Below are 12,443 nucleotides of genomic sequence, written 5' to 3'. Positions count from 1 at the left end.
ATGGTGGGGGATGGAAGGAATCAGTGCTAGAGCCCTCTGAATGCAGGGGAGAGTGTAAAGGATTCCTCATTAAAAGAAAACAACCTTCTGTGAGATCTGGGCAGAGAAGAACTCTGTAGGGATACCCCAGGCAGGAAGAGACTTGTATGAGCACCTGGGCCTTTTCTTTGAGGCCTCTCTTCACCCTCCTGAGCTTCCCTACGGGTGGCAGGAGAGTAGGATTAAACTCCGAACCCACAGGAAAGCAAGAGATGGGGAGCGGTGTGTCTCTCCTTCTGGAGTCTCTGCTCAGACCTGAGATAATTATGTTTTGTTTTAGGAAGCTGTATACTTCCTCCTCATATGCAGGAATCAACATTTCAAGAGAGTCACAAGCTCCACCAAGGAACTGTTAGAACTAATAAATTCAGTGAAGCTTCAGGATACAAAATCAAGAGCCACAAAGTAAACAATTTCCTAGTTAATGCGATCTCCATACTCCCTTGTAAGTTCCTGGAGTGAAAGACAGCATTTTATCCTACATCCTCCACTGCCTCTAGTGCAGGGCTCCACACAGTATACAAGCTCAAGAGCTGTATGTTGAGTGAATAAATGTTGCATGATGGGGAGAAGGAGTATTAGAAAGAAAGAAAAACAATTCCCTTGGTATTTGGGAGACAAAGGCCTTGAAAGATGTATCCTCAAAATGCCAAAGGGGTTTGGAGAGACCTCTGTGCTGAAGACTCCAATGCTTAGACTCCTGGTGACTCTCACTCTCACATTTCCTGAGGAGACACAGTGGATTCAGATGTCTCTTTCTGCCAGCATCAGATAACATGGGAGTGCCTGGGGACGTGGTATCTCCTTCCTTTCCTGGATCTACTGACCCAAGATAAAGGAGCCAGGTTGGGAAGAATGGCAGCTGGAGAAGCCAACCTAGAGGATTTAAGCACTCACAGAATAACTGTGTCTCAGCATCACCCCAAATCCCATCCTAGGCAGGAGTTAGATGCAAGGAAGAGGGACTGAGGACCAACACAGAGTAAGAAAAGCCAGAGGCCTCAGTTTTTCTGGTCCTAAGATGAGAATTACAAAATGCCTGCAGAGAAAAGCCAAGAGGCACCAAGGGATTCACTTGCAGCTGCTCCCACTCATACTGATACAGGCTCCCTCTGATGCCCCAAGAGGAGGAGCTCCCAAACACTTCACGACCTTAGTCCCACCGGCTCTGGATGATTCTTCTTGCTGTGCAACAGCCTCCCTTCATGACCCTGGGCTGCCCTGCCAAGCTCAACCAGAAATGAAAATGGTCTCTTCTGGTTCTGAGAACACTTGGGCTCTGCCTGTGCATGGATGTGGAAACCTTCATGGCTAAGGCCTAGGCTGTTCTTCCCCATATGGACTCTGACAGCTGAGGCCTGGTCTGATATGCACTGGTTGAGAGACCTGGGGCAAATCATCTAACCGCTCTAAGCTGTTTCCTCAATAGTAAAATAATACCTGTCTCTTAGGGTTGTTGTGAGGATTAAGTGTAAAGTATTTGACGTGATGCTTGGCGCGTAGTAAGTGCTCAATAAATGTTAGTTCCTTTAGCTTCACTATTATTCTCATAATAAAATACCGAATTTCCAGAGAGACCAGGCTCTGTAGTCTCCCCTGCTCTTGTCTTTTCCCTTCCCTAGTCACTCTGACCTCTCTCTAGTTGAAAGAAGTCCCATTGTATCAAAAACGTGGGTGGGTTATGTGCCCCACAGAGGCAGATGCCAGCACAACTATATGCATTTTCCAACAACGCAAATTCCTCGTTCTTTTCTCCCTTCTTTTCTAGGCTAGGCTGGCAGCCAGGATGGGAGCGTGGCTGGTGGTGAGTCGGGGGTGGGGACTGGGGCACCATTGTCTGGCTGGGACATCAGGTCACTGATACTACTGGTTGTCCACTGGGCAACTTCCCCTGCTATCTGTCCAGATATGGAATGAAAGGTGGGTATAACCTACTCATGTGCTTATCTCATCCCTGCTCTATATCCTAAATGGGATACCCTGACTGCTGCTTTCTCTTCTTTAGGTTTCAGGTCCTTGACTAGACACTGGGTATGCCCAAGATTTACTCTATTACCAGGACTGCTTCCCTCTTCCTTTTGTGCTTCTCCCAAATGATATGGGAAAAAGACAAGACATCTTTTCCCCCAAGGAAAGGCGGGTGGGAGGGCATTCTGCAGATGCCTCAATGATAGGGAATGAACCTCACCCTTCTGTCAACAAACAGCAGGATCTTCAGGGAGTGGGGGAGAGGGATTATGAGGAGGAGTGGCTAGGAGAACGAAGCTGAGGTTCTACTTAACATCTCCCCTCCCGCAGCACACACAAAATTCACACACAGGGTCCCTTCTCCTCCCCCATGGTTGCTGCTCTAAGAGGTCCTGGTAGATATCCCAGGTTTCAAGTCAGGCTGGGGAGGGTCTCTGCCACAGTTCTCAGTAAGAGAATGGAAGTGCAGTTTAGTAAAAACACATTGGACAGAGTCAGGAGTGTCAGCCTTGCTGTTAGCTATATGACCTGAGGAAAGTCACTTTATCTCTCTGGGTCTCCAAGTTCTTCCTTTGTAAAATGAGGCAGCTGGAATACATGAATTCTAAGGTCTTTTTCCATTCTAACATTCCATGCTTTTATCAGTGAAATGAAACAGAGGAACGGAGAGAAAAGGACAGAGGAACCCTATGTCAGACATCCTGGCTCCATGCCACCTTGCTTACCCCTGTCCCTCCCGGGAATTTTACCTCATCCTCATTCTCCACTTTAGGATTGCTGGCTGTTCGTTTCAGGTTGCTGCTGAGACTTATGCTGGCGGTGGCATCTGACTTAGAGCGCTGGTGAGTCCTTTTAGAGGGAGACAGCCCTGTGTCAGGGGCTGGGCTCAAGGAGGGCAGCTCCCTCTTTCGGTGAGCTGGCTTCAGCTCATCTGAGAGGATTAGCTTCCGGAGCTTGGTCCCGCGGGAGTGTCGTTGAGTGGAAATGTGCATGTCTGAAGAGTAGGCCCCCAGCAACAGGGCACACTGGAGAGAAAAGTTAATGCTCTGGCGGCAACGGTGGACGATGTAGGGCTTGATGGCATCACCCACGTCCTCATCCATGTGAATGTACATGTTAAGCAACTGGGGCAAATAGAAGTCCACGTCCTCATTACGAAAGCAGAAGAGCCGGTTGCCGATGTACGCTTGCACTCCAGGCTCCTTGGAGTTATACAGGTATGAAATGGCCATGGAGATGTCAAATAGTTTCGACTCAAACAGCCTCAGCAGCCAAGACTGTTTAGCTGAGTTGTTCTGCCGCCGCCTTCTTGCTCCCTTGGCTGTGCCCGAGGCCACTGTGGCCCCCATCTCATCTTCCTCCTCCCTTATCTGAGAGGGTGGATCGTCCAGGCAACGGATCTCACTGTCCACACCATCCCCATTGACCAACTCCAGTGGGGTGCCTCTGCTAGAGATGGCCACGCCTCCATGCAAAAGCTTGACTTTCTCCAGCACCTCCTGGCAGGCCTTCTGGGCCACCTCAGGGTCAATCACTGATAGTTCCCCGACCCCCTCCGTGATGACACTTAGCAAGGAGCCCCCATTGTTCCCTGATGGGCCAGGAGTGGGCTCAGAAGTTGGCTTCAGCGGGGCAGGCTCCACTACTGTGTCCCCCATGGCCACAGCCAGACTTCGAGCTTCCAGGCTACGGAAGGAAGGAGGGAGGGAGAAAGGAACAGAAAGGGAGACACGTACACACACTGGTTAGTGGTGCCATCCTCAGGTCTTCCCTTCGCCATGAAACCTTCCCTGGCACCTCCTCTCTTTATGTCTTCCTGGACTCATTCAAAATCAGATGAAAAGTCCTCTCCTCCCAGGAAGCTTTCCCTGACTACCTCCCTCCACTTCTGATTGCTACATTACTCTTCATTCCTTCTGCACTTAGTTACTCAGCTTAGCCTTTATTCTTAACTTGTATTTGCAGAATGCTGCTTTATATGTGTTTTGTTCATATAGGTTTACAAATTCTTCAGGTAGACTGGGAAGCAATTCTGGTTTTAATTCCCTTGTCCCCAACTCTTCAAATGCTTTTCTATCTCCATATCTCCCTTTAAATGCCTGCCAATAACCTTTTCCTTTTCCTCTTTGAACTGTATTTTCTTACTCATATAACACTCCATACACTGGTTCTGAACATCTCACCTTTATTTAGTGTTAAAATCTTCATGTATTTTTCTAGTTACAGATAATTTCTTACCTTCCCTTTTAGACTCAAAGTTCCCAAGAAATACCATACCAGGCTTCACTGAGAAGAAAAAGCTCTAAAACAACCATCATCCCTGCTGAACTGTGCCGTTTCTCTGTTCGTCTGACTTCATGACATCATTCTCCCTTTCTCAAGTGCAGTGGCAGCTGCAGGAGAGTGGAAAAACTCCTGAACTTGGAGTCAAATAGGCTGAGGCTCTAAATCCTGGCTCTGCCATTATGAGATGTGTAAACTTATACAAACCACATTATCTTCTAAGTTTCAGTTTCCTCAATTGCAAAATGGGAAAAACATATCTACTTCTTATTGTTGCTGTGTAGAATAAATAACTTTATGTGTGTAAAGGGATCTAACAGAGTCCCTGGTGCACAGCAGTACTTAACAAATGCTAGTTGAATCCTAATCACCTAAAAGGTTAGTAAACAATGCGTGTGCACACACACGTTGTTTATAAGGAAAGTGAATTGCAGTTAATACTCGTTACTTGAGACTCTTCCAAAACAATTATCCCAACACTACTTTCCCCATTCTCATACATACACCCCAAGAACTGAAGAGGCTGTGAGAAGGCAAAAAGATATCAGGCTGGGACTCATGTGTCTAGAAAGTCCAAAGAACAGGGAGGGGCAGGAATCACATAACCAAGAATCCCTCTCTGGAGGGACTCTCAGAAGGGAAGTCAGCGAGAGAACACTGTTGATAAAAGCCATTGCCGTTCTAGAATGATTCTTCAGAGCCTCACCAAATCCAAATCAGGAGAATCAGTGCAGAAGAGGAGGAAACTTCAAAGCAAGGACTGGGAGAGGCACACTGTTAATGTCAGATCAACCCAGCTCCGGAGTCTGGCTGTAGTCAGCAATGGACTCAGAGGCCTTTTCACAAAAATACAAATAGAGGGAATCTAAGACACACTCAAGAGCATGAGCAAGAGAAAGGCAGAAGCAACTGTGGAGCTGGAATGCAGGTAATTTCCAACTGATAGTGACATCAGCTTTGACACTAGTGAACCTGGTTGCATATACTTTGGGTAAGTGGAAGAAGGCTCAAGATACAGATTCTCTAGTCACTCTGCAAAGCCCATGTTTCCACTGCCACTCTTCCAGTGCCTCTTCTTGCACCTCTGAAATGTTAAGACTCAAGGTTACCTTCATTTGCCCAACATTATATAGTACAGCTCCCTGACTCCCAGCAGTCAACCACTAAAGTTTTGCAGGAAGACAGATGGGGAACTCAAGTTCTCAGAAAGCATCAAAAATGGCTACTTTGGTTTATCTTTCTCCTAACTCTGTCAAGCAAGAAGTTCATCCCCAAATGTAATTTCTCTGATGCAGTTTTGAGCTTGGGATCAGCAAAAAGGTGGCAACTCTTTCACTATGCTCTCTCCCAAATTAGGCAGTGCCCTCTGAGCAGTAGAACCAGCATGGCTGCCTGTGCGGATCTGTCTCTACTCGCAACTATGGGTTGCACAGGAATAATAAGAAGGAAGCTTTAGTCATTCCCTGCCGCACCTTTGTAGGACACTCTGCACCAGAGGGTCACTCAAATTCAACTGGGACCACTACCTCTTAGGTCTGCTTAGAAACTCACACAACAGCCTCAATCACTTTATACAACCAACTCTTTTTTCTCAATCTCTCTATGCTTGGCACATTTTTCTCTTTTCCTCTACTCCAGAGACTTCCAAGTCACCAAAAGCTCCTAAAAATCCACTTTTCAAAAGTTGCAAGGGAAATGAAGTTCAGACATCCTCCACAAACAGCATCTCAGACTTCACTAGGAAACACAAAAGATTTGGAAATGGTCACAATTGGGATTATTACTGGCACCAGGAAGGAAAGAAAGGAGACCATCATTTCTTTTATTCCAGGGCTCAGTTAGAAATCCCACATCACAGTATTCAGGGGACTTCCCGCTGAATAGAACAGGTCCCCAATTTGGCAGCCTCTACTATCCAGGGAACAGACAATGTCAAGAGAAGGAGGAAAACCAAACTCCTCTCGGGTATAGGCAGCTCTGCCACTAGAAACTACCAAACTGGAGCTAGGCCTCCCTCCTGGCCTTTCTGAGCCTCAGGAACTGCCTGCATCTGAAGCAAGTCATGGGGAAAAGGAGGAGTTGAAGGAAATTTAGCAATTTAGGCAATAAGAAATAAGAAATGGATTCTCCCAAACCTAAATCCAGAGATGGTCCTCAACATCAATTCATTCATTTTCAAATGCAAAGAAAATATAGCTTTGATAAGTAACTATTCTAAAGAGAGTGAAAGGACTAGAAAGTGAAAAAGGAAGAAACAGTTTCTGTATTCACCACCTTTCCCCTTATAAGTCAGAGAACAAGAAAAACACAAGAGAAGGAAATCCAGACCTCTAGGATCAAATGACTCCTACAGCTCTCAAGGACATTCAGACAACTGAGGCTCCACATTTCACACTGGGAGCCTAAACTGGCCTTCCAGGGAGACTGGAAGGGAACTGAAGAGGCCAACCCGCCCCAGACTAGCAGCTGGCTTCTAGGAAAGGGGTGTGTGTTGGGGGGTGTGGGGGGCATGTTGAAAACCGACTGGCTCCACACGTTATGTCTGGGCAATGCAGGGAATCTTCAGCTGAGCATCAGAGGGTTGTTCAGGGCAAAGCAGAGAACAGCAGCAGTGAAACAGGATAGAGAGGGTACATATGCATGTGTTCTGTGACTGAGCATTTAAGTAAATGTCTGCAGAAGACTCGGGGGGAGGGAATGCTATCACTTAACATGGCTTCCCGCCTCTCATCACCTCAAAAGATTCTAGGCAAACAACCCTCCATGGCCTCCGTTAAAGGACTTGGTGGATTGTTCTCTGGTAGCACAGGATATAAGGAGCCCCAAATCAATTTCCTCACTCAGTTAATCACCACTCCCTTCTTAAAATCTTTTTCCATGAACTAGATAAATACAATTGCTTCAGATCAATCCTCACTTTTTTTTTTTTTTTTTTGTGGTACGCGGGCCTCTCACTGTTGTGGCCTCTCCCGTTGCGGAGCACAGGCTCCGGACGCGCAGGCTCAGCGGCCATGGCTCACGGGCCCAGCCGCTCCGCGGCATGTGGGATCCTCCCGGACCGGGGCTCGAACCCATGTCCCCTGCATCCGCAGGCGGACTCTCAACCACTGCGCCACCAGGGAAGCCCCAATCCTCACATTTTTATATGTTTCTGTATTTTCATAGAATGACCCTTAAGAGATCATCTAATTTAGTACTCTGCCTCCAAGCGGATAGGTGAGCTCAATTTTCCACTTCCTTTTAAAAGATCCCTTTGGAAAAAAAAAAAAAAAGACCCCTTTGAGATGGATCATGTGAATTGGAAAAAAGAGTAGTGGAGCCAATATCTTCATCCTACAAGGTAGAGTTAAGAGAGGTTACTAAAAGTTAATGGAAAGAACAGAAGATTCAAATATGTTATTTAAAGTTACACAGGGGACTTCCCCGGTGGTGCAGTGGTTAAGAATCCGCCTGCCAATGCAGGGGCACTGGTTCGAGCCCTGGTCCGGGAAGATCCCACATGCCGCGGAGCAACTATGCCTGTGCACCACAACTACTGAGCCTGCACTCTAGAGCCCATGAACCACAACTACTTACTGAGCCTAAGTGCCACAACTACTGAAGGCCGCACGCCTAGAGCCCGTGCTCTGCAACAAGAGAAGCCACCGTGATGAGAAGCCTGCGCACCGCAAGAGTAGCCCCCACTCACTGCAACTAGAGAAAGCCTGAGCGCAGCAACAAAGACCCAACGCAGCCAAAAAAAAAAAAAAGTTACACAGGCTTCCGGTAGAAATAAAAATGACAATATATAAGCAAGAGGTGTGAATCTTCTAAAGTGCAATCTTCTTTTGTAACAATTAATAAACTAAGAAACAAAGGCACAAGCATTTTATCTAAGGCTATGGCAATAACTGTCAGAGAGAAACACTGAAATAATTAAGACATTAACTCTAGGAGTAGGGATGAAGGGAAAGGGAGTATTGATTTTCATTATAAACTCTTTAAGTACAATTGGATTTGTTCAAATGCATGTATGCCTTTAGTAGTAATTTTTTTTTTTTTTTTTTTTTTTGCGGTCTGCGGGCCTCTCACTGTTGTGGCCTCTCCCGTTGCGGATCACAGGCTCCGGATGCGCAGGCCCAGCGGCCGTGGCTCACGGGCCCAGCCACTCTGGGGCATGTGGGATCCTCCCAGACCGGGGCACGAACCCGTGTCCCCTGCATCGGCAGGCGGACTCTCAACCATTGCCGCCACCAGGGAAGCCCTTCAGTAGTAATTTTTAAAAGAAGTTGCTCTTCTAAAGAGACTCCGAATCATCCTAAGCTGCCTGTTCTGTGGTTGAGAATTTCCTCTTCACGTCTCAAGGTTTAACTCAAACCTTTCTTTAAGGAGGTCTGAGCTCATCTTTCCCCCTTAACCTTAACGGTAAACACGGAGATTGAGTACAACCTTCTCCCTGTAGAAACAAAGAGCCGAGCAGTCAAACAGGCTCAAGCCCTACCAGGAACCAGGTAAACACTTACCCAAGGCCCCAAGGCAGGGTGGCATCAGGGGAGAGGGCATTCTCAAGCTACCAACAGGAGGGTAGGGAGAGCAGTGGTCTCTGGGTAGTTAAGTCAATATTGAATCAGGCTGAGAATTCTGTTCAGGACTATAGAGCTGGTATAAGCAGATTCCAGCCAGACAGCCCAAGCCAGCTCTGGGAGCCCCTGCTGTAACAGACAGATGGCAAAGAAAGCAACCTGTACACTCACCTCTCTCTGAATTGTTCCTTCCTGCTGCAAGCTCCAAATGCACTTGAACTAGGCCCTCTCTTGTCTCATGCCAGTTACTGAGAGGTCCCACTCAAACTTCTTCCCCAAATCAAAGAATCTCAATTTGCTGCTTTAGATGGCATTCAACAAACATGTTCTTGTGCAGTGTGGACCCAGCACTGAGAAGGAAGCAGGGAAACTAGGGGAAATATGACTTCTCTTTGGGGGTGCTTCCAAGGAGTGAAGCTGCTCCTAAAAAGGCGAATTATGAGATTGGACACTGGCTAACGAGGAGGGAGACAAAGGGAGAAGTGGGATGAGGCAGCATGATGACTTTCAAACAGGCGTAGAGTAGGAAGATGAATGGAACTTCATATGCTCTCTTCGCTATCGCAGGCCAAGAGACATGGCATACAAGGAAGCAACTAGTTTCCTAAGGCCTAACTCACTCCAAGTTTTCTTTTCCAGCCAGTTTCTTCAAAGGACTTTCCCACAAACATACTTTCCATCTACAGAATCTGGAGTTATGGCTCAAGTACAAGAGGAACAGCAAAGGTGGTCAGCAACTTACAGCAGTGGGGGAGAAAAGCAAGGCAGATCAAAGAAGCTGGCCTGGAGCTTGTCTTTCAAACTGATTTACTCCCATGGTTGTAAGACTAGAAAGGCCCAACAAAGAGACCAGAATGAAAGGAAATTCTCAGAACAACTAAATCACTACTCATAAATACCTTGTGTCTGAGGAACCCAGAATGTTTTGTAAACAAATAAGTCTAATTTTTCCCCCAACCCACATCCTGCTATAAGCCTATTACTGCACTGATGCCTATACAGTGGACCATTTTCCCAAAAAAAGTCATTCTAAAGGTCAAGTGAAGAAGTCACATGCTGAACTCAGGAGTCCTGATTCTGAATATACAAGCTCTTTCCATTGTCTCATGTTCCTTTTCCCAGTTACCCCCTGACCAACCCCACTCCAGGCCTAAACTCTTAAGGAATCAACCAAAACCATTCTAGCGAAGCCACAGACAGTAAACTGATTCCTCTTAGGAGTGGGAGGAGACTCAATTTGTGATCCCTTTAAGACAAGCCTAAAATTAAATAATCCAAAACAAAATTTCTCACAACCTCATTCAGTTTCCATGCAGGACTGTTCGTTCCTCCAACGAAGTGTAATCTGATAGGAACTTCTTTTAAACTTGCTCCATCCTTCAGAAACACCCTACTGTCCAGAGAAAAGCCTGAGACAGCTGAGGCTACCCTTCCTCCCAACACATTTTCTTCTTAGCTCAAGGTTTAGCTGATCCAGAAATAAGTGGTATGTAAAGGTAAAGAGTATGACAGAGAACACGTAAAGACCATAGGGAAAACAGAACCAAGTGTCACAAGGATCAGCAAAACCCTTGAAACTCGAGGGAGGTGTTGAAGTTGGAAATCCTGAATGGGAAGGGGCACTGTCAGATCTCTCCTCTACAGAAACAAACCTCCAGAGATTGGGGGAATTGAGGAAGGGTAGAGGGAAGTTAAAGAAAGTTACAGGAATCATAAAGCACTCCAGAGAAGAAGGGTAAGGCTTAAGGTCAAAGGAGAATGTAAGTAGTACTTTGGGAATGATGGGGAGAGCCTAGATCCCTTCAGGAGAAGGGAACAGACAATTCTTGGAAGCCAGGAGCTGGGTGGGTGGGTGGCAGTGGGGTAACGGAATCAGAAGCAGCAGAGGAAGAGAGGGCCACAATCTTTAGATCAGGAAAAAGGGAACCCAGTGCTGGGGTGGCATAGAGACATCGGAGGAAAGGGACAAAATAGGAAAAGGGGTAAAGGCAGAGGCCATGGAAAGATTCGGGGCTGGAGCACAGACAACGAGGAAAGACAGCATGGATGGACATTATAAAAGGCGTCGTGATGTGGAAAGGGTTGACGACTTAAAATAATTCGGGACGGCGGCAACAGGGATAAGAGTGAGGGAGGGGGGAATCCCCGGGCAGAGGGAGGAGCTAAACAGAAGAGGAAGCCAAAAAGCAGAGGAGGACCCCAGGCTTGGGAAGAAAGGGTGGAGAAGGAACCCAGGGTGCAGCTGCCACCGGGAGGGCAGTTTTGTAGTCAAACCCAGGTGTGGGGGCGGGGGACGCTGTGCGGGACAGGTTGGGAGAGGGACCCCTTCACACACAGGGCAGGGGGCACTCACGGGGTAGGAGGAGCTCACCTCCGGGGGACCCCGGCGGAGGGGGTGCGGGCGGTCGGGGTCGGGCTGCCGACACCGCCGCCTCAGCAGCAGCGGCGGCTCCCGGGTTCCATTGGCCGCCTGCGCTTCCCTGACAGCGGCCGCGGCGGCTGCACCAGGCCCCGGCTGCCGGGGCTGCCCTCGGCGCCGCCTGAGGGGGCCTTCGCGCTGCCTCACTTTCGACCGGGCCTCACAACTTTTTCTTCCTCCCTCGCACAACCAAGACCAAAAAAAAAAAGAAAAATCCCCAGCAGATCTCGATTTTCTTCTGAGTTCAGGCCCTTCTTCGTGGACTATGCTTTCTTGCTTCTCCGACGCTCAGGACCCTACTGATCCCATAGTAATGTAGGGAGTCGGGTGAGCTGCCTGGAACATGCCTGTTCAGAAATAGAGAAGGGGGCGGGGAAGAGATATTTGGCAGCTGGGGAGGGAGGAGAAGACGGAGAGAGGAGCTTACGGGTGGGAGGAGGGGCCAACCTTTGGGAGGCGGACTTAAGAGGCGGTGTTCGCGAGGCTAAGGAAGCCGAAAGGGAAGTAAAATTTGCTGGATAAGGGGAAGGGGCTCCCGGGCTAGAGCAGAGAGCAGCAGTGTGGCAGGCGGGCGTGGGTGCTCTGTTAGAGGAGTGCAGACTTATCGCGTACTTCAGAAAGCACAGGAACATGCAAATTATATGTAAATGAGCCCGTTCGGCTTAGCAACCGAGTTACCGTAATTGCAAGCAATGGCTTTCCCCCTCCGTTATTCCACACGACTTCCTTAAGTAAATCAGGTCAGGGGATGGACGCTGGGGATCCAGCTGGACAGCAGAAAGACAAAGGGCAGGCGGGGAAAATAGTCACCTTCACTATCCTTTTCCTACTCATCTTTAAGGACGATGCCAAGATTACGCCCCTTATCGCTTGGGGGGGAATGGCGCGGTCCAAAAGCGTCAGTCTTTCGCCGTTAGCGGCGCGACTCGAGGTGGCGGTTCTGCCTCCGAGGTCACCACCTGCCTGGGCAGCCTTCGGCCTCCAGCCTCCGGACCTCGATCCAGCCAGGGAGGGGCTGGACAGGGCCAGGTCGGGAGAGGTGAGTGAAATGAAAAAAGCTTGGAGGGCATAATCACTCCTTCCAAACGAAACAAAACCATATAAAACTAAACAAATAAAAAATACGCCCCGCAAATGGACTTCTGGTGTTGCTTTTGTGTATTTATCAGATA

The 12,443-nt window shown here is 48.0% G+C and overlaps 1 protein-coding gene across 6 annotated transcripts in view; it reads right to left on the bottom strand.

The window, feature by feature from the left end:
• PI4KB (phosphatidylinositol 4-kinase beta) overlaps positions 1-11,613 on the bottom strand; it is a 29,085-nt gene extending 17,472 nt beyond the window's left edge. For 3 of the 6 annotated variants that reach the window (XM_082663550.1, XM_082663553.1, XM_082663554.1), the window contains exons 1-2: positions 11,224-11,613; positions 2,757-3,693 (exon numbers count right to left, since the gene is read on the bottom strand). In XM_082663550.1, the coding sequence (XP_082519676.1) occupies positions 2,757-3,665 (909 nt within the window). In that variant the 5' untranslated portion in view covers positions 3,666-3,693; positions 11,224-11,613. Of the gene's footprint in view, positions 1-2,756; positions 3,694-9,023; positions 9,203-11,205 lie in introns of all 6 variants that reach the window. The other 3 variants (XM_082663552.1, XM_082663551.1, XM_082663555.1) reach the window with 3 other exon arrangements.
• Positions 11,614-12,443: the final 830 nt, after the last annotated feature.

The sequence above is a fragment of the Grampus griseus genome (genome assembly GCF_964374135.1).
Source record: "Grampus griseus genome assembly, chromosome: 1".
Lineage (NCBI taxonomy): Eukaryota > Metazoa > Chordata > Mammalia > Artiodactyla > Delphinidae > Grampus > Grampus griseus.
This window is presented reverse-complemented; position numbering and strand designations above follow the sequence as displayed.